General features: G+C 41.8%; 1 protein-coding gene across 4 annotated transcripts in view; it reads right to left on the bottom strand.

Annotated features, from left to right (window-relative positions):
- rims4 (regulating synaptic membrane exocytosis 4) overlaps positions 1–17229 on the bottom strand; it is a 37601-nt gene extending 20372 nt beyond the window's left edge. For 3 of the 4 annotated variants that reach the window (XM_070902994.1, XM_070902992.1, XM_070902990.1), the window contains exon 1: positions 17133–17229. In XM_070902994.1, coding sequence (XP_070759095.1) covers positions 17133–17229 — 97 coding nt within the window. Of the gene's footprint in view, positions 1–17128 lie in introns of all 4 variants that reach the window. The other variant, XM_070902991.1, reaches the window with a different exon arrangement.
- Between the last annotated feature and the right edge of the window lie 5755 nt (positions 17230–22984).

Below are 22984 nucleotides of genomic sequence, written 5' to 3'. Positions count from 1 at the left end.
TTCGGACAGCTAGCACCAACTGTTGTTGTTTATTTGTTTACAGATGTTTGGGATCTTAATTCTGGCCCAGTCATATAAAATCTGGTAGCTCAATGTGTCGGAGGAGTTGCAGCCTCTGTCCACTCTGTCAACCTGATTTCTCCCCTTTGTGTCACCACACCCACAACTCTGGTCCAAGCCTCTCTGCGTCCTGTAAAGGCCAAACATCTGCAGGGAATAATGTCTTATAATATGGCCAATTTGTCTTCTTGAATCTTAAATCTCATATGTGTTTAAATATGAGCATAAACAACTCTCCCAATCTGTTCTCTGTGTAATGTATCTGAAAAAAAAAAAAGAATAAAAGTAAAATCCCACTCGACTCTAAAATAGGCTACTGTGTTTGTGGCGAATGTAGTTCACAGCGGGTGATGTAGAGCGCCCACTGTGATGTAGCACAAAAAAGTGTCTGATGTGACGCACAAAAGTTGTGATGTAGCAATCACAGAGCCAGGACTCATTAGTTTGTCTCCCAGCAGAGAGATATTAATGAAAGCAGAACACACACAAAAATAGCTGCTCCTCATTCAGCCAACTTATCTGGCCAACACACAGACAGACACACAGACAGACAGACAGACAGTTATTGATAGACAAGGTAGGTCATACCTTGTGGCCTAAATGACTCAAACAGACAGATATAGCCGAAGGACTTCTAGAGAAACATACAAAAAGTGCCAATGCTAGCTCCTAACAGCCACATTAGCTGGTATGCAAATCTAATGTGGTTTTAACATCTAATTGAGGTATGTAAGCTGATTAAACAACAAAGCATTGAGCCTTGAATGGAAAGTTCTTGAGGCTTTTGTCTAAATATACACCCAGCAGACTTTTGTTGGGTTTTGAGGGGTCTCTGCTTCAAGCTATGTCTGGCTCCACAACGATATTATTACTATTTGTAACATCTTAAATTTCCACACGTTCATTTTTGGGCATATTACTATCCCAGTGCTGCTGATGATTCTTCATTTGGGCTGTGAGCATTCTACAATTAGAATAAATTAAATACCCAGCTAGCATACATCATAAGATGCGTCTGTGAATTGTGAAACGTGCTTCACTTACACCATTCACGGGCTTTGGTGGACGTGGATTTTTATTGTTTGTTTCCTTTTCTTGTTAATTTGTTAGTGAAGCCTGTTTTCTAATTGTGATTCTGAGGCGGTAAGAAAAATAATACAATAAACCTTTAACTCCCCTGACTACGAACAGATCCTGATTTATGTGGTGTCTGGACTTTTTAAGCAGTTAATGACATTTGCATCAATCAACTCATGACTCACACCGTAGTCACATGACGTTGTAGGCACAGGGACAGTTTGATAACATCCTCCCTGAGACAGACTGCCTGGCAGGAGGAAAAGGAGGAAAGACACAAGAGATGGATGACAAAAACGTCAACTGCGTTCTGTCCTTGTTTCTTTTTTTTAACTCAGAAGAGTTTAAACATTTCTACATGTATTCCACCTCTCTACGTAAAGGACAACCCCAGCCAACCTCCTGCACTGCAAATACATCCACTTGTAGCACAGTGGGGGGGGGGGGGGTTACGTAGTAGGAGTCAGTGCAACACTCTATAAGATGAAGTGTAGCATCGCACAGGCTCCCTACTCTCTCCTCAGGACGCCTTTTCTTTTGAAACCCTTTACAAAGTTTCGAAACTCTCAGCTTCACACACATCTGAGGCTCTGTTTGCCTCCCATGCCGTGCTGAGAGCTTGTGACGTATACCTTCACCCACCCACCCTCTTGTACCTCCACACGCTGAGCTAAAAGCTCAAACGCTAATGAAGACAGTGAGGGTACATCGCCTCCTCTGGGTGACACGGGAGAAAAAAGGAAAAGATAAAACATGATACGTTTTAGCTTGGTCTAATTTCACACACCCAGTCATTGGGAGAAGAAGTAGACGTCTAAAAATGCTTCTGAGGCTGAGATACAGAATACTTTGTAGAAGTTCCTCTTCCTAAATATTTCTGTTCACATTATAGCCACCGTGAAAGACCTCCTGCTTGCATTTCCCCCTGCTTCTGCGTCTATTAGTTCTGCAGACAAGTTTTGAACATTTTTTATCTGTCATTTCTCCAAGCAGCAAGTCATCACTCCACTACTCGTTTCATCATTGACTCAAACTTTTCATCCATCCCATGCCTGAGTCAAAATGAAGCAACACTGTGCTGGAAAAGGGCCAGGCAATGCTGCACATAAGAACCTCCGCGGATGAATAAATGGTTAAATAAAATAAAATAGATGTACTGAAATATCCAGTGAGTGAAACTGCTCTGTCACCATCAGCCCATTCATTACAGAAAGAGAGTAAATCTGGCATAAGGTGCTTGTCAGAGCAAGATAGAGGAGGAAGAGGACCCTGGGAGGCACTGAAAGAGCTGCATTTATTTGAAAAATGACTTTCCCATGGAGGTGCTACAGCCGATGACGAGTGATGACTAAGGCTGGAGATGAATAAGAAGCTGCTTTTTGAAACCTCTTGGCACCACAAACGACAGGCAAAGCAGAACGTTGCGGGCCAGAAGACGGAGTGAGAGCTAATTACTTTATTGGTAGATAAGCATTTTTTAACCTTTCTCCAAATGAAGGGTTTTGCTGAGTAATCCATGCTATTTTTGGACACCTGGGAGCGACTGTACCAATTACAGTTGCAGACTTGTACAGTTGGCAGAGAGACGCCACGGTTTAAATGCCTTGCTCAAGGACACATTAAGACTATTGAAGATAAACTGAACGTGATTGAACCAAGTGTTTCCATTCAACCAAGTCTCACAATCTCTGCTGACATCAAACAGCCACCATTGGTCCAACATGTCAGGCCAATGGAGGAAAGGCAGTCAGGCAACAAGTAGTTACTGTATCTTCCAGTATACCGTTATTGCATTAGCCACAAGTTTATACAGTACCTGCCAGCAGAACAACAGTGGCATATTGTTTTCATGTGGCACACAGCAGCAACATACCAACAGCCAGCAGCAGCATATGCCAGTAACAAATCGTCATAAGCAGGTGGGGGTGGTGTATGCCAGTGGAAGATGGGAGCAACATACAGTTTTCATGTGCCATCTGCCGGTCGAGCAGCAGCAACATACCATTAATCAAAGCGGCATACCTCTAAGAGTCGTCATGTGACGCGAAAGAAGAGCGGCACACCATCGCACAGGTTTTTGTGTATATTGTGCTTGTATGTATTGCCATCACATGATCCCTTTTCCCTGCCACCGAAAGTTTCCCCTGCAAATTAGACTGGACGTTTTCCATCGTCTCCACTCAAGAGTAAGTTTCACGGTCAGGAGTTTCACGGTGACCTGTGGAAGAGTTATTGATCAGGCCTGCAGCTGCCAATACTCTGGTTAAACCCTTGTATTGATTATACATTGCTGTCATAAAAATCTTCATTCATCAATGGTTCATTAATGACCTTTAAACCTGCTGCACTGAGTTTGACCTGCTGCACTTTAAACACACACTGACTGATCATTCTACGGAAACAGAAAATGGGTTTTCTTCCATCTGTTATGTGAACGTTATGGCTCTTATATTACATACCACATACATTTTCTCTGTTAAACCATGAGATGAATGCAGAGAAATTAAAATGTTGAGCTGGAAGTGCTGGATTACATCTAATGGGATCAACGTAATCCGATTAGAAAGCTTGATCTGAATTCTGCACAAGCAGCTAGGCTCTACTTAAGCACAGCAGCGCTTGCACAATGACAATGCTAACATGCTGATGTTTAGCAGCTTTAATGTTCACCATCTAAGTATAGTGTGTTAGCATGCTAACATTCACTAAGTAGCACTAAAAACATAGAACAGCTGAGGCTGATGGGAAGTCATTAGTCTGGTCATAAATCAAAGTATTGAACAAATTGGGATTGTGACCAGCAGGGGGTGCTGGATGATGATGAAGAAGTTATGGGATCACCAAAGTTATTTTTCAATGAATCTTGAGGGTGACATGAATGTTTGTGTCGAATTGTCATGGCGGTTCATCCAACAGTTGTGGGGAGATTTCACTTATAACCACAAAATCATGGTTTGCACTAAAGATAAATTCAGGGGATTACCAAAGTTTTTAAGATACACCATCTGGGAAGCATCAATATCTCTACCTACATTTTGTGCCAATTTATCCAATAGCTGTAGATATATTGCGCTGTATAAGTGAAAACTTTGACCTGCTGGTGGCACTATATGAAACTATATTCATCCTCTGGGCACCATGAATATCATGTGCAAATTTCATGGCGATCTCTCCAATAGTCCATTGTCAGTCTACGTTTTTATCATTTAAAATAAAATAGAAAGTCTTAAACAGGACTGCATAGGTTTTATCTATGTTGTTGCATCCTGCTGATCACCAATGGAGGTTGATAGAGGTAATAAATTTCTTAAAGCGCTTTTAATCTACTTTAGCAACTCTGTATTAAGTCAGCTAAACACTTAAAGGGTAAAAATCTGGATGATCCACAGGTTGTGATGCAGCCATGAATTCGTAACACCGTGAGGACATCTACTCCCCTCCCTGACACCTCCTTCAGTGGCAGCAGGGAGGATCTGAGGATGCTGACGTCAAGATGTTTATACATTATTTACTTACACAGGCTTAAATATCTCCAGTGCATATCATTTCCATACAAATTGGTTCCTTTTTATTGCTTTGATTTAAATTCGCCGGGAGGTCGTGGTCTGTGATTGTACCTTATGTGATTACATGTGACAAATAAACTTGATTGATTGAAATTTGATATTTAATGTATTTTATCGTGTTTGTAGAACAACCCTTGATACATTTGGTGAAAGGGGGGTTATACGCTGATAGAGAAACAACCAGAAATGGACAGAGAGAAGAGAGAGAGAGAAATAGAAGGAGGAACTCTGGAAAAAATTATCAGTCAAGACACGTAAGAGAAGAAAAGAGCGACAGTGTGAGCAACAGAAACAAAAGAGAGAAGGAAGAGAGAAAGATAGAAATAGATCAAATGAGAGGCTGACAGCATCACTGAAGTGTGATAATAAAAGGGAGGAAAAAAGGAAACATCACATATTTCTGCTCCTCCAAACAGTAAAAACAGCACAAAGTACTGTGCGGCTGAAGCAGTACAACAAACTGACAAGCCATTTTCCAGAGAATTACAATAACACTGATATTTATATTCATTGTGAGACAGACGAGACCCCATGAAATAAACTGTGTTCTCTCACTACTTAGCCAACAGCGTCTTAATTAGGTAGTTAATAACAAAGTAATGCAGTCGAGAAGTTACGTCACGCTCAGCATTTAACTGAATTTTCAACCTAACCTGTTCTTTTTACATGTATTTAGCTAACGGTCGAGTTAGCAATTCATCCAACACTGACCTAGTTTCAAAAGTCAGCAACTTCACCACGAGGGAAGGACTCCTGGGACGATACATGAGATTACTGAACCCAGACGTTGTCGGTGAAGTTGGTCTCATTTACAAGTCTACAGCCACGCTAGCAGCTCTATGAGGCTGTACTTAGACACAGCAGACAGACCAACCGACGAATAGTGAAGTGAATAGACAGCTTTCAGTTGTTGGAAGGCAGCTTTGACAGAGCTACGCTAACAGTTTCCTCCTGCTTTCAGTCGTCATGCTAACATAGGCTTCATGTACCAGACCTGAACACAAAGACTTAACCTAAGTGAGCTTGATGAAACATATTAATTGGATACAAAACCCAATCTTCTGTGTCCTCATTCTTCCTCTTCTACTTGGGAGAAATGGCTGGACAGTTTTACCGTGTTGCTGCAGGAAGAGCAAATCACTTTAAGGGGGACCAATTCTGTTGGTGCTTCCAGTGAAATAAATTTAACATGATTTTGGCTGGATCTTTGACCAAGAACACACACACACACACACACACACACACGGTCCTCTATCATCTATTATAGCTGGCACTGTGGTGATTTGTTCCCGCCAAGGTCTGCATTGAGACTGCAGGGCAGCAGGGAGGAATAACTGGTCCAAGATGGAAGAAGAGGCTCCGACAAGGACTTCTTAAAATGAGGAAAATGTCTGAGCATGGACTTTTGGAAATGAAAAGACTCTATGAAATTAGAAAAGGGCTCCAAAAGAGCTCCTGAAGCAAAGTAAAAAACTGTAATAAAATGGTTTCGTACTGACACTAAGGACACCTTCTCCAGAAGATGTTAGTAATACAATGTTCAGTACTTTGGCCTTAAAAGGAAATTTCCTTTTTTACAAGCAATAACCATCACTGAAGTTCTTCTCAAAGTTAATTTAGTTGAGCCACCTTATCCACCCTCCCTCGGAGTGATTTACACACTCTGACGGCCTAACAGCTGTTGCGGTTTAAAATTGTATCGCATCAGATGACAACACGTCGTGTTGCTTTGGCTGTGATTCTTGATAATTAATTTTTTTGGTTTCGGTGTCGTAAATTTTGTGGAATGCGTTGCTGTAAAGTTTGTAGCAGTCCCATTTCAGAGTCCAAACAACAAACATGTTGGATTGAAATGAAACGTCTACACCTGCTGTGGCAAAATGATTGACATGAAAATAAGACCCATTATGTCTAGATTGTAAAATTCTTGGTGATTCTTGTTACTGCATGTCAATAACAACTTCTTTCTAAAACGACCAATTTTGGAATCCGTGTCTTCAGTTTTACACACAGAGACCCACACACTCCCTAATCACTGAAACTACACTGACCTGTGGGAAAGTTTGAAATATCAACATTGACCTGAGAGAAAATGTGATGACACTATTAAGAACAGAAACAAAATCAGTGAGTGTATCTTTAAGTAACGATGGCAAACCCTGTGCTCTCCAACGCCCCCCCCCCCCAAACACTCATAAGCACAGTGAGCAACAAATAGCATATTGCCAGATAATGACTGCATGAGGCAGCAGTCAGCTATAAAGTGCTGCATGTGGAGAAAAGTGCTTCTTTTACTGCTCGCCCCTCGGTTCAGTCAGCGCAGCTTTATGCCTCACCATAAAAACACCTTTGCAGCGATTCTGTATGTCCTCACATTCATTTAATTAACACACTGAAGCTAAGGGGAATGTTATCTGCAGCGTGCAGGTGTCGTTAGAGATCTTGTAACTCTGTTGCAAGTGTTAATGCACTTTTGTACACGATAATCACATCAAGAAATTACACAGAAAATTAAATTAGAGCTAATGTGCATCTTCACATTCAATTACTTAGCAACAGTGCGGCAAAGAGGAGAAATATCTGATGATTCTCTAACTTGAGGTTCATCAAAGGGTATCAGAAGTGTGATGTAAGCAAATTCATCAATACAGTAATACCTGATAACCACATCACATAATTACACAAACCTAATTTGATTAAAGCTTTTCCATATTTATAATTTAATCTAATTCGCAACATGACACCAAAGAGAGGACCATTTTTTTTATTACTGCTGATATTAAAGATTCACTTTAAGTGTATCATATGTTCATCTTCAGTGTTCTCACCTGAAATAGGGAATCCTAAACAAACATTAAAGTTGAGAGATGTGTATTCACTCTCTTTGATTTCACCAGTGAAACAGGAGGTGGAGGAAAGGTGTGGCGGTGAGCTACTATACACCGTCTTGTTGCTGTCACGGCTTTGAGCACAAAGTAAGTGCATCAGAAAGCATATGCATATGTGAGAAACTCAAATTTCATAAGTGAATTCAGCCCTATCTCTTACAAACTACATTTATACACTGACAAAGACACATCTTTATAAAGCACAAATAGTCACAGTGAGGAGGCTGAGGCTGATGATTGGGCGTACAGAGCACAGGACTCTGACACTGCAGATTGGACTTCACGTCCTGTGTCCCATCACCACTAAACACACTTAGTTAAAGCAAAAGTTGCACATTTTGAAAAATACACTTCATTTTGTGGTGGAGAGTTAGATGAGAATATCGATACCACTCTCATATCTGTCCGATAAAAAGAAAGCTAACAGCCGGTTAGCTTAGCGTAGCATAAAGACTTGAAACAGGGGAAAACAGCTAGCCTGGCTCAGCACGTCTCAAGCTCACTAATTAACACTTTATATATTGCCTGTGTAAGTGTAAAAATTACAACAAAGAAAATGATCAGCCGTTGGGTTGTGTGCCGAACTATTTTTTTGGCTCTGGGCAGTTGCCTGGCAACCAGCGGAGACTCCTGTGCCAGACCAAGAAATAGCCCAGCAAATTTAAGTTTTTACACTTTGCTTTTTGTATGATTTAAACAAATGTGTGAGCTTCAGAGATGCTGGTCGCAGATTTTGTTACCTTTGGACAGAGCCAAGCTAATCTAATTCATTTTAATGGACAGTTACAAGAGTGGTATCAATCGTCTTCTAACTGTCCACCAGAAAGCACATAAGTGCATTTTCCAAATTATTCCTTTAAGATTCAAGAAAGATTGTGTTTTGTCTTAAATGTTGAAAAAAGTCATTGAGTCCTGTCTGTTGCTTGAATACAACAGAGACATCGTTAACGTTGTTAGTTCCACCTGTGTTTAAACCCATGATGCTATAAACCGTAGTTTTCCTTGAAGTTTTGAAAGGTTTGAGTGTAACCCAGAACATATAGAGGGAGCAGAAGAGGCAGGCCACAGCAGAAGAAGAAGGGAAAGGAGAGAAAAGAGAGAGGGTGATGATGGGTGAAGACTGAAGAGGAGGGGCACAGTGGGAGAGGCTGAGGAAAAGATGAATGACTGGAGGAGAGACATAGAGGAGGAGTGGAAAGACAGAAAAATAAACAGGCGCGTGAGGAAGATCTGTTCGAGAGGAAGATGGGAGAAGGAAAGAGGAGATTATTAGAAAGGAGAGTACAGATGAGGGGGGAAGAATTGGAGGGGAGGTCAAAGTGAAAGCTATATATGGGGGAAAAAAACAGGCCTTTTCTGCTCTTAGCTAATATTTATATTTTATTACTAATAGACACTCGTATCAGAACAATTTACAAGCTGCCGGAGCAGGAGGGGAGGATTTAACCTGTCATCAGGGACAATGGGAGGTGGCAGTTAAAGCTCGGCGGATCAACACATTCAAATTGCCTCTCAGTGATTTCCTGTCACCGCCACACAATGCACGGCTGTTAACCGGCTGCGACATTAAGAATGAAATCACACTCTCATTCATTATGTAACGGTATGTTTGAAGAGGCATCGCAGAGCTCGTCTCATGTGGCTTTGTCTCCACTTGAAGCCCACATGACAAGTTGACTTCCTGCTCTCAGTCTGGCACAATGCAGCCTGTCAGGACGGCCTTTCCTGTTAGAAGTGCATCATTCAGACCTCTTCTTTTCTGTCTTCTGACCATTCTTTCAATTTCCGCCTCTCTCCCTCCTTGCATCCTCCTCCATCCACAAACCCTTGCCTCCTGCTCTGAACCTCTATTTGGATCTCATCTCGTGTGTTCTCGTGCAGCATCTTCATCACAGGAGAAAAATCGATCTTTTGAGCGAGAGCAGTAAAGCACAAGAAAAACGGCGACAAGTATTGCTGCTCTTTAAGTGGTGGGATATCATGCTGCTGCCGGTGTTGCTCTTCTCTCATTATCAGGGTCAAGCCAAGTCAATTTTATTTATATAGCCCAATATTACAAATCACAATTTGGCTCAGGAGGCTCTACAGTCTGTACAGCATACAGGTTTCAGATCAGGTCCACAATTTCTGACCTGTGAAGACCGAATAAACACACACTGCAAAAACACTCCAGAAGTCAATTTCACACTAATAAAGCGAAAAGAGAGCTTTGAGTTCAGTCTGAAGAGCCTTCAGAGTGAAATCCAAACTGTCTCCTACACAGCAGCGAGCGGGGCCGCATGAAATCTTTGTCCTCTCTCGGCTCTTTACTTCTTTGTTTGTCTGACGTCATGTTACATTATAAACCCCGGGTAATGAAACTGTAATTCATCAGACCTCTCCCCTGAACATGTGGCGCTGCTGATGTGCACCGCTGCCTGGTGCAGCTTTTCTCCATCCTGGTGAGAAACGCTATGTTGAAACAACAACTCCAGCCATTATTCCTGCATTAGACTACAACACACTGAAGAACACCTTCCCTGCTCCCGTACTGCTCAGGATAACAAATGAACACCTGCAGCCTTCACCTCCTCCTCCTCCTCCTCCTCCTCCTCCCTATAGAATAGACCTCCTTTCCAGGCAGTCCATTTTGTAATCCTGACTTTTCTGGGTCATCTCTCCAGCTCAGAAGCACACCAGAGACCCCTCTCCTCTTCTCGTTCTCCCCTTTTCTCCGTTCTTTCTCCTCTCATATCTCATAACTCATATCCGTGACATCGGCTCCTTTGCATCTTTCTGCCTCATTTCTGGTACTATACATTATTGTAGCCGCAGCAGGTAGAAATCTTTTCACCACATTCCTTACATTAAATTTCTTTCATTAAAACACAACTTCATGATGTCTTAAGATTTACGTCAGACTTGGAAACCTTTCGCGCGTGTTTCCTTCGTCTCTCATTTCGTCCTTCTTGTGCTTGGCCCTCATGTGACTTTTCAACAGGGATGTAGACAGAGAGATGGCGTGATGATACAAAGACACAATGAAGGGAAGGAGAGGAGGGGGTGAGAGAAAAAAGAGGGGAGATTCAAGAGGAAGGAAAGAGAGGATAAAAGACAAGGGTAACGAGCTAGGAGGGGAGAAGAGACCAACTGAGCCATGTTCATTTTTCAATTCTCACTTCCTCCCTCCCTCCCCGTGCTGTTCTTTCACCTCTATCACTCTTCTCTCCTTCCTTTTGGTCCCTCCATCTCCCCCTCCATGCATGTGACCCCTGGTCGATGTGTGATTGATGCTGCTTTCTTCTCTCCATATCTATTCCTACCTGCCTCTTTCCACTCATCCCCCCTCCTTTGCGTCATCCTCCTTTCTTTCTTTACTCCCTCCAGCTCTGCTCCAACATCCATCAGTCCCAACTCTGCTTACATTTGTCCCTCCATCCTCCTGTCTCTTCCTCTCTATTAGCTTTCCTCTCTCTCTCTCTCTCTTCCCATCGCTCTTTTCCCATTTGTCCTCTGATTCGTTGAAGGCTAATGTTCCAGATCCTCCCACAATAAGTGACATCTCATTACCTTAGCAGCTATATGACGCCATAATACCTGATGCATGCTAATACATCACACACTGACACTCTCATTCACAAGTTCTTGAACTAAAGAGGGAGTTTAAACTTTTCTCTAATATCATGCACACAGAAAAACACTCAAACATACACAGACATAACATAAACCTATAAAGTATGACCTTACCTTCAACATAAATGTAATCGTAGTTCCAATCTTCACCATTAACACAAGATTTTGTCCAAAATTAGCTGCTTAAGGAAATGAGGGGTCAAACAAAATCCTCACTTTGGAAGATTTCCGTCATTTCTCTCTTCTTGTGAGAACATTTGGTCCCTACAAGCAGAGAATTACAGCAGCACACACTCTCACACAAAGAAATATAGACTCAATTAGTTTCCCTGAGTAGCAGCAGCAGCGTCTGTTCAGTTTCTATATTAGAGATTTTTTCTCCACCTGATTAATGGGCAGATCTGAATGAACAAGAGCAAGCCGGAGAAAAATCCTCCCTAAAACACTTCAACATTATTCTCCAAAATAGCTTTTGGCGATGTACCTTTGCTTTCTCTTCACTGCACAGTAGCTTGTAGTAGTTTAGTCGTTATTAATAATTTTGAGTTATTTCTAGAATTTGATTGTTGAAAAAGTAATTTACAAAGGTGCAAAGTATATCAAAAAATGTACTCAAGTATGTAGATACAATTTTGATTAAAAATACTTGAATAGTCTACATGAATAGTATAACGCACTGTACAAACAATCCTACAGTACCATGGCCCCGCTAGCATTTGCTTATACTGCCTAGAGAGAGTCGGCTCAGTGAGTCGGACGCTGACCAGCTTTGGGGAACAGGATACCGAAGTTTAGCAGTGAATTCTACCAACCGGAGATTAACGTGAGTCATCTGTCTAATATAAACACTGTGTATGAAAGGAGCATAAGTAACAATTTGAATGAACTTTTAATGGAGTAAAATTCCACTCTAGCATTAGTGTTTTTACTGTACCGATTCCAGCATTAGCGATGTGAAACACTTCTCTTTAGGGTTGTCATTTTGCACCAACATTTAGAAATCATACAGGAAGAAGTCCATCTCTGCACCCACGGATCGTATTGGTGAACTGGAAACTTCTGACTGTGTTGTTCACATCCCTTTCTCCCCTTTCATGTGAAAACCACAGCTGAAAGCAAAAAGTAAACGCTTCTAGGACTTCTAGGAAATGAGGGAAAAATGACCTGAAGTAGAAGATGAGAAAATCTGAGGGGCAGTGAGAAACTTCTGTAATACATTACATTACTGTAAACATTGTGACTTTTAGGGGGGGGGAGTTCCTTTAGGACGAACGGATGTTGGACGTCAGACAGGTAATGAAATGGGCCGATCGATGATGAGTGAACATTTAATTTTTCATGTTTTACATTTACTCTGTAATGCAGGAGAATCAGCTCAGCTGTCAGTCTGTCACCAAGAGCGGTGAAATCTGACACCTGAGCTGCTAGATAACACATACATAAGTGGGTGTGTGTGTGTGTGTGTGTGTGTGTTCTGTCTGCTGATCACCTGGTGAGACATGAGAACAGAGAGGAAAAACAGCAAACTGTAATTTAGGTCAAAGAGAGAGACGTGAGGAGAGGTTTGGATTTATGTTTTATTTTTTCTGCCGGGGAGACAGTGAGGAGTAAAACCAGCTACACCTCACATACCTTTTGATTTAAAGGGACTTAAAGGTCACTTACCTTTTAAGGTGGACATAGGTCTTTACAATTTTAATTCATTGCTAGTTGTCAGTTTATTAGCTCCACCTAACAGAAAGTAATGGAGTCTACTAATTAAGAAGACAAATCTTGTCTTAAAAGCTAAGGCTAAACCTATAAACCATTGAAATCTACCTTAATCTACTTTACTGATATTTGCAGGTTGAACTGAACCCTTTTTTGGGCGTCTTTTTTTTTCCCCATCACTGCTTTCTGAAAAGATTTTGTTCATATGATCTTGTTTTTAAATTTGCTTCAAAACACTGTCATAGCTTGCAGTGAGGTATGATTTATTGTGTACCTAAAAAACTGCCCCCCCCCCCCCCCCCGACTACTCATTATATTACTGCTTACAACTTATCTGTCAATGTAATTTCAATTCAATTCAATTCAGTTTTATTTATATAGCGCCAAATCACAACAAACGTCATCTCATGACACTTTACAAATAGAGGTCAGGTAGCAGGTCTAGACCGACTCTTTATAATGTTATTACAGAGACCCAACAGTTCCCACCATGAGCAAGCACTTTGTGGCGAGGAAAAACTTCCTAATGAAGTTGAAATTGAGAGGCTGAAAGTTAAAGACAGATTTCATGTAAACATGGAACTCAGCTGACCTGGACAGATTTAGTTCACCTGCCACGTTCTTGTAGATTTGCGCCACAAATTAGGCCACATTCGTTCTGCAAAACAATTGGATAAACGTGTGTCGCAACGCAGCACACTGTTTTGGCCAATCAAATGTGCGCATACCTCTACAGAGGATATAGTGTCAATGTGATAAAATGTAAAATTCTCTCTTATTATTATTATAAACCACTGAGCAATATTTAGGTTTCTGATAAGCCTTCAAACTCATGTATCTATGACTCAAGTTGGACTTCCTGGATCACACCTGTACCTGCAGCAACGTGTCCACACCATCACATCATCTTCTGTTCTACCTTATCATTACTCCACTTGAGGTTTTGTTGCTGTGAGAACAGACTTCCTTCCCGTCCTGTCAGCGAAACATATTTGAATTAAACTGAACTGAAGTGAGCGAGTGGAGAAATGAAACAAAGAGAGGGAGGGGAGCGGGAAAGGAGAGGAAACAAGAGGGGAAACAATTAAAAGACAATTTAAGGTGGCAAGGCAGAGTTAACCTGCAAACAGGACTTTTAAACCGCAGAGAGAAAAGGGGGCTGAGAGAGAGAGAAAGCTTGACAGAGAGACATTGGAATGAAAAAGGAGAGAGAGAGAGAATTAACCCGCAATCAGGCCTCTATTTAGCTGCAGTCAGCCACAATCAGAAGCCATATTAGCATTTAATTAGACTGAGAACCACAAACCACGGCCTGCCGCTCCGCTCTGATTACCTCACACACTGCTTTCATATCTGTGTGTGTGCGTCCTGTGTGGTTTCCCTGTTAGATGCCCAAACATCATTGGGATCCAGTTTTCCAGGAAATGTGTTAAATATATATATATATACTGTAAGTGCAGTAGAGGGGACAAAAAATGAAAGGTCTCCGGCCGGATGCGATCCAGGAGGTTTCTGTTCAGTCATGGTCGGCGCCTTTACTCCCAGGCCACCAGAGCACACAAAGGACAACACGTATAAAAGGCAGTGAAATCGAAAGATTACGGAGCTGTTGACCTGTGGTTTAGGAGCACCTTAACCCTGAGGACACTAAGTCCACAATGTTAGAGGAGATTAGCTTTACTGGCACAGGTAAAATATTGACTTTCACCAGGGTGATTAAAGGTGATTTTAGTCCTGTGCACAGCAGTGTTATCTGTGATCATGACAGGCCACGCTGCCCAATGACAGTTCAGGACAAATAATCTGTTAACATACGTCAATTTGTCAACTCTACTGACTGAAAAACAGATCGCAATCACTTAAAGTGCTTCTCAAATTCTTCCCTTTTCCAGCTTTGTGTCTCATTGAAAATCGGATCGCTCAAAGGCGATTCGTTGGCGTAGGTGTAAGGGGTGAGCAAGATCTCTGGGCGAATGGTTTGGTTTGACTGTCTTGGATTGAAAATGACTGTGATGTAAATAATTACAACAGGTGGTTTCAGCCAAGCAGACTATTTGGTCATGTCCCAGCTGTATCAACATTTTCCAACTGAGAAACTGCTGACCATGCTGCGGCCGTTTCTTCTCTCGAGTTTTTTTATACTGTTATTATGACAATGTTGGTGAAGCACCAGCAGCTTAGGTCTTAAAATCACAGTAAAAAATATCCTTAGCTAATAAGGCATAACACATCTCAGTTGATGTTGTAGTCTAGAGGAGCAAAAGACTGCAATTAATCACATGACCAGAATCAACTGACCAGCAGTGAACATGCTGTAGGGGCGCCTTGGCGTGACCGTGTTAGATGTTCTCGCACGTCTTTGATGCACTAGCCTCTATAACTCAGTTTTCTCATAGTTTCTTTTAAATTATGTCTTTTAAAAGTCAGTGTGAACTGTAACCAAACCCGGCAGTGATGTCACAGTGTACTGACACACCCCCTGCAGTACACTTCTACATCACTGCAGCGAGGTGAGAATTTACACCACAGCAGGTAAGAGATACAGCAGGAATCAGCTCATTTTTTACAACTTTAACAACAAAATAAAGGGACTTAAAGTAAACCATTACCAATTGTTTTATTGTTTTCTAGCAATTTGTGTAATATCATTAAAAATGTCAGTTGATAATCTATCATGACATTGTGTTAAATGTGTTTTCTGCTGCTTTAAGCAGGAACCCTGTGACCTACATAGATACTTTTATATACATACAGTATACTTTTCTTCTTTCCTTTACTTGGGAAAGAGAATCCAGTACTACAGTTTTCCAGACAGGATTAGTATGACAACAGGAAATCGGGAGTAATGTAATGTCGCAATAATACCGGTTCAGAGTAAAATGAATTACATCATCTGATGCATCAGATTTGAGGAAAGACTTGATCCTACCGACAATCTCATCATGGAAAACCTGACATAACCACGCAGGTGTGCACACACACCCTCGCACACACACAAACACACACGTCCGTGCGCACACATACACGACACACATCAATCTTAGTCTAATTTTACTATAGTTTGAACTGACTTGATTTATGGGATTAAAGGCACTGAGATGATCTGATTCTGAAAGGAAATACAATAAAATCTGTGCTATTTTTCAATTTAAGCCAAAGCTCAATTTAAATCCCACGCATGACACATGCTTTTGAAGGAAATATTTGAGTAGTCAGTGGACAAAACCCACCACAACGTATCACACTGTGGACATTAGAGTCTGCTCAGGTCTCTTTGTCTCAGAAGACAGGTTTATTGTAAATAACTAATGTGAAATGAACACTTGAGGCTGATTTTTATAGATTGTGTGTTATTCAATGAGTTTTCCAAGTGACATTTCAGAGGATAAAATCACTTTTTTGTATGTTTTGTATGTCAGCGTGCAACAGATACAGTATATATTGGACTCACATGCAGTGTGATGCATTTCATTTTGTGTGCCACAGCTAAGTGGACATCTGCCATTCAACCATCTGCCATGAGACGTATTATCAACGTTAGCAAATATTTTCACTATCATTTAATAAATCTATTATCTTTTCAAATAATAGATGAACCATTTACTCTATAATAATACCAGAAAAGTGAACAACGGTCATCACAATCTCCCAGAGCCCAATGTGACATCTTAAGGTTGTTTTGTCCAACCAACAGTACAAATACCAAACTAAAATAGAGAAAAGCAACAAACCATCACAGGTGAGCAGCTGGACCAAGAGAGTGTTTGGTATTTTTGCTTGATAAATGACTAAAACGATGGATCGATTATCATAACTGTAGACGATCCATTTTCTGTCAGCCGATAATTGTTAGTGTCATTTTTTACACAGATTGTGCACAACGTACAGAATATAACAATGTGCCTTGATTCAAACCACTGGATCACTGGATACATGGAACATATAACATGAATACAAATGTGAACTTTGGATATTGGACAAATCAGTCAAGACAAATACAGTAGTAAACATCAACATTACAGAACATGCACATGTTGGAAGGTGATTTACTGAATGAGACCGTCCTCGGAGCCATAACAGATTTACATAACACACTGCCTGACGTGTGGATGGAAACATGAGTTTTCCAGCAGACAGGTGGCAAATAACATTGTGTGCTATGTTTTATGTATGGCTCCATCAATCTTTGTGTGGTTGTATGTGTGTCATTCCCACTCACCCCCGTCATCCTCATCAAAGGAGTTCATGCAGGGGAAGTAGATGGCGAGGGCCTCGAAGGACGCTGACAGGCTGATGCGGCTCTGCGATCTTTCCATGTAGAGGCCCGCCGTCGGGCCCGGGTCGGCCGGCTTGGCCAAGCGCGGCTGGGCATTCTTCACGCGGAGTACGGCTCGCGGCGTCTTGGATGGCTGTCAGCTGCCCCCCACGGCAGATCCACCTCACCCCGAAAAGAAGAGTCAAGGCAAGAACCGATTCACACCGATAATAATATCGGTGCGAAAACTTACTTGCAGCAAGTGGCAGCAGAAGTTGACATCAAAGAAAGATTTTGATGTTGCTCTTTCTCTCTACGTTAGACAAAATGCAAGCTCCGGTGGTGCAAAATCATCCTTGTAAAGTAAGATAACTCTCTGGCAGTTGCTCACTTTTGATGAGGTTATTTTTGTTTATGCGTTTTATTAAGTGAACATCTATCTGTGGCTGTGCGTAGCAGAGCTGAATCTCTCTCTTCCTGTCATCTCTGGTCTAGTTTTTGGATTCTTGTTTTGTTTCCGTTCTCAGGCCGATGCTGGTGTACATCCTCCAGTTCATCCCTTTTTGTCCTCAGAAGTCCAGGTGATAGTCTGATGGATTTATTATTGTCTGGTTGTGAATCTTTCCTGCTTCTTCACGCTGATGAAACCTGCTCTTTTTGTTTCACAGCAAAACTCCCTGAACTCCACACTCTGCATGTCAATCTAACATCCTCCTCCTGCTTGTGCATTCACAGCTCGGACGCCTGGTCTTCTTCAGATCTCGTGAAGGAAAGGAAGATGGGAGGAGACGCAGGTGGTTGAGGTGATGTTGACGCCCAGCTTGAAACGTGTTGCTCTCCGACTGAATCAAAGCTTTTCGTTTCTGTTGCTCAGCGTTGTCATTTCCTCGTGCTTTAACGGAGCAAAAAGCATTTCTTTCACTCAGATAAACTGACTTTCAAAACCCGGGAGACGTCAGCTGCAGGAGCCGTTGCAAATCTGCTTCCTTTCCAACCCCAGATCAGCCAAGAGATCATCAGTTGCAGCAACAATTGCAACTGAGGGCAATCTGTTGCTTGTTCTTTGATTTGAACTGTCCTGCAGTTAACGTTCTGCTGTAAATGTTCTTAATGTTATGTTGCGAGGTTTGCTGTCCTCTTCTCTCCTCCGTCAGTCCTCTGTCGCTCCGTTGCCGTGCCGATGCTCCACTGACTGTCTGCTCCTGAGACGGTAAAGGACAGAGAGAGAGCGAGAGACGAAGAGAGAGAAAGACAGAGAGAGAGAGCGAGGCTGTACTGTTTAACAGCTTGTGTCTGACTGGACTCATTCACTGGCGAGCTGCATGGAGAGTGAGAGAGATAGAGAGACCAGGGGGAAAGGAGGGGAAAGGAGGGAGAGGGAGGAGGGCAGACAGAGGGGATGGAGAGCAGACTGTTGCTGGCAGCCCGGCCAATCAAAATGTGGATGGGGGAATATGGGCGTGGCTTGGGGACGGTGGAGGCAATGCAGGGCAGGACAAGTTTACAATGTCTCTCTCTCTCTCTCTCTCTCTCTCTCTCTCCATCTTCTTGTGCCTCTCGATATCATTGGTCACCAACCTTTTTCAAATAAACATCATCAGAAATATATGAATCAAAGCCCAGAGAAAGAGAGGTGTTCAAATGCTGAATGATGTCTCTCTCTCTATTTGCAGAATAATTAACCATTTAACAAAAGATATGACAATGGTTACGTTTTGTCAAGTTGAAAGTAAAGCAAAGAAAGACTCTAATCTCCTCCCAAAACCAGCCCAGAAGACACAACTTCAAATGTGAATGACTGAATGAATGTAATATACAAGAAATGGAGTATTTTCCTCAGGGTTGGTAGACGAGTGTCATGCCATAACCAACCATAATCAAACTTTGTGACACAGCATGAGTCGTAGTTTTCCATCCAACAAGACGGCGTGATAAAAAGCCATTGTTTAGCCTGATGACATGTTGAAAGTGCTGGTTCAACATTTGATCGCTATGGGCCGGTTGACGACCCCTCCTCTGTAGATTATTCTTTTCTTTTATCTTTCATCCCTGTGTGTATTTATAAGTCTCCATCTGATATTGTTCTCTCTTTTGTTTATTTATTCTTAACTATCTTTTATTCCTCCCTCTTTCTCATCTCTTCTTTCCCTCCTTCCCATGTCTTCGTCTCCATATTGTGCACTCTTCCCCTCTTCTCCGTGTTGTTTTCTGTGAAGCAGAGATGGAGGGAGGGAGGAGATGGGCTGTGTAATCAGCGATGCTTCACAGGGCTCCATTCATCTCTCTGCTTCCATAGATAGAAGCCATAGGGGACACACACACACACACACACACACACTCACACAAACATAATCAAAACAAACACACACACACTGCACAGTTTGATACAAATACACACACGCAGACATGTCAGAAATGTATAGTGAAAAGCTACCTCATTTCTGTGCTACCACATATTTAACAAAGCTAAGAGTCTGCAGCCATGCTAGCGGCTCTGTGAGCACAGCAGTGCTTTGAGCTAAATGCTAACGTCAGCATGCTAACATGCTCCCCATATCAAAATAACATGCTGCTGCTTGCTAATGTTTACCTCGTTCGCCATCTTGGATCAGTGTGTTAGCATGCTGACGTTTGCCAATTACAGTGGCACTGAACGCGACACAGCTGAGGCTGATGGGAAGATTATTCGTTTTGCAGGTATTTAGTCTTTACATTTTTGACCCGATGAAGGAGCTCCTTATAAAGTTAAGTTGCTTCAGTGACACTTCATTGATTTCACAATATTTAGTTTTAAAGGAAAAGACGAGTTTTTTATTAGTTCAACGTTTCAGCCTGCAAGGTCTTTGTCAGGCAGTATTTTGTTTTCCCAGAAACATCAGCTGTCTGCTTGCTCTGCCACTGTCACTGTTGTTGCATTGCTTTAACTTCATCTTAAATATAGATGTTTTAGTTAGTGTCTGTTCTGGCTGAGAGGATATTTTATGTAAAAAAGCCCAATTTTACCCCCCTGTCCCCTTTAACCTCTTGCTAAATATTACAACAATAATCCTGCTTTATCTGTATTTTATTAATATATTTTGCCTCTGTATAAGCTATGACGCACGATACTTCGTCTCTGAAGCATCTTGCGTCATTTCCTAACATGTACCGCTGTACCCTCCACTGTCAACCTCAGTTGGTGTTCACTTTTTGTCCATTCAGCAAATACAGAGCAGAAAAGAAAAGAGTTTGTAAAAGTAGAAGAATCAGCAGCAAATGAATCCTGTAATTGGTGAGAAACAACCTTATCAACCCTGTGCAGACATATTATAATCTGTTTTCGCTCTGGGACAAAACATCTCTACTCACTGGCCTTTCTATATGGTGGTTGTCTTATTTGTGGTCCCTGTTCATGTTTGTGTTACTTTCAGTCAGCAACCTGCCGATGCTTTATAAAAGGCTCTTTACACTGCGATGCTTCCATCCTTGTGTGCTCTGCTGAGTGTACTGTGGCCAGTGAAGTGCACTGGTATCGTGTTGACAAGCGTTCGGCCGCTCGCTGTGAGCATGCTGTCCAAGCACGCCTTATCACAGGAGCATTGACCTTTTACTACAAGTACCTGCCTCAGTCTCTGTCTCCGCCTTTTTCGTGTCACTGCCTGTCTCTGTGCCTCCCTGCCTTTTTCCTCCATCTGCTGTATATCTGTTGTCTCTTTTGCATTTCCATTTGTCTTCCTGCTGCTCTCATCTGCTGTCTTTACTTGTCTGTCTGCGTTTCCTTACCAGTTTATTTGTCTACCTGACAGTCCTTCTACTGTTTCCCCCTGTTGTCTGCCTGAATCTGATTTCCTGTCTGTTAACCTTTGTTCCTGCCATCACACTCATCCATGTCTGTATTTGTCTGTTTCTTTGTCTGATTAATCTGTTGCTTGTTTTCCCTGCAGTTTCCCACAATGGTGGTTGTTTATCTGCCTACCCATCTTTCTTAACTTTTCTTCCATTTTTCTACTTTCTGTCTCTTACATTTGTGTAAGTCCAACTGCAATTAAATTGCATGTATTTTCCATACAGCCAATCAGATTGCTTCATTTTAAAACACATTTGCATAAAGCAGTAACATCAGTGTTCTATCATGGGCAGAACGTCTAACAGCCAGACTGCAGCCTGCTACACAAGAGCCACAGACTATGAACAACAGCCCACAATAGCTTCCCTTCTGAAGTCTGCTTCTTGTCTAATGTAGAAGTATGAACACACGTCTTCTCCTGCACCTTAGCTTGTTGAACAGGCGAATAAACGTTGCATGCACTGCTAACATAGAGTGACCATATTTTCAAACGCCAAAACCAGGACTCTGAAGTGTACAGCACGTCCGTGCATGCGCTTTTGCATGCACTACGGGTGAGAATGATTTCAGTGCTTAGCACACCTACTGAGCGCACCTTTCAACACCATGGATGCCATACTTTACGAAGGAAGAAGTGAGCCTCCAGGAGCTCTTTAGAAAAGAGACAGGCTTTCTTTTTTGAATGACAGCTAACCATTAGCACACTGACAAGTTCTGTCATAGTGTATGACGCATGCCTATGATTCATAGCCTAGCAACAGCCTTGACAACGGCACATTGATTGATTGATATATGTATAGACAAATCATCATGACATGTTAAACGTCTATGTAAGTGCTGGAAACAAGTATAATGTTGTAATTATTATTTTCGTTTCGGACAATTTGACACTGAAATGTCAAACCGGGACATTTCAGTGTTTTGCAGATATTTGTCAGGACTCGGGACACCCATCTTATAACCAGGACAATCCCGGACAAACCGGGACTTCTGGCCACCGTATGCTAACGTCAGTTTACAGGCTAGATGCTAATTAGCTCAGCTGCAGCACATGAAACCACATGTAAATGTACCTGTAAATGTCACTTCAGTCTGTTTAGATGTTGGTGTGGTCCTTCCTCGTCGGTAACAACACACCTTCTGGACACGACCTTTAAGCTACAGCACAAGTTTGTATACTTTGTCTATCGCTCCCCTGCCAGAGCTCAGCCTGCCAGCAGCTGTCAATCAAACACAGACATCAAAACGCCCCTCCAGACGGCTGAGAGCTAAAAGTGTTCTATTTCTGATATCAAACACCCCATTTACACCTGGTATTAAAATCAACAGTTACTCTTTGTGTTGCACCCAAAGCGGAACGTTTCCTGGAGTTGCACTGATAAGAAAGAAGACGAAGAATTTGCAGAAATTATATCGTGGCAACAAAAACAGCAGCAAAGTTTCTTTTAGGATGAACACATTTTGGTACAAAATCAGAAACACATGATCCCAGAGCCTAAGAACAGTAGGTCAAAACATTGTTCTGTTTTATCAACTGGAGGTACACAGCAGCACAACTGACATTTATTCACATGAAAATGTCACAGTATTACTTCAGGTAGGTTAAGAGCTCCTCCGGGCAGATTTCACTGAATTCTTTCAGTAAAAAGACCCCTGAAGCCAAATGAAAGAACAGAATGCATAATTTGTCCTCATATGATCATTTTCTGAAATGACGCCACAATCGACAGGATGGCATGTTTCTCTGTTCCTTACTAATCAAAATACAAACTGTTACAAATCACTGAAAACTAAATCCCCTTTATGCTATGGTTACGGTTTGGCGAAGTTTAGACACAAAAATGACTTGGTTTAAGGAAAGATTATTGTTTGGGTAAAAATTATCACTTTGTTAACACTGGGGGACATTTGTCGTCATACTTACAATAATATCCAATTATTAAGGTCAGGGAACGACCACCTGGGACCTTAACATCTCCTGTGTTAATGT

This window comes from Enoplosus armatus, chromosome 3 (assembly GCF_043641665.1).
Source record: "Enoplosus armatus isolate fEnoArm2 chromosome 3, fEnoArm2.hap1, whole genome shotgun sequence".
In the NCBI taxonomy this organism is placed as follows: domain Eukaryota; kingdom Metazoa; phylum Chordata; class Actinopteri; order Centrarchiformes; family Enoplosidae; genus Enoplosus; species Enoplosus armatus.
This window is presented reverse-complemented; position numbering and strand designations above follow the sequence as displayed.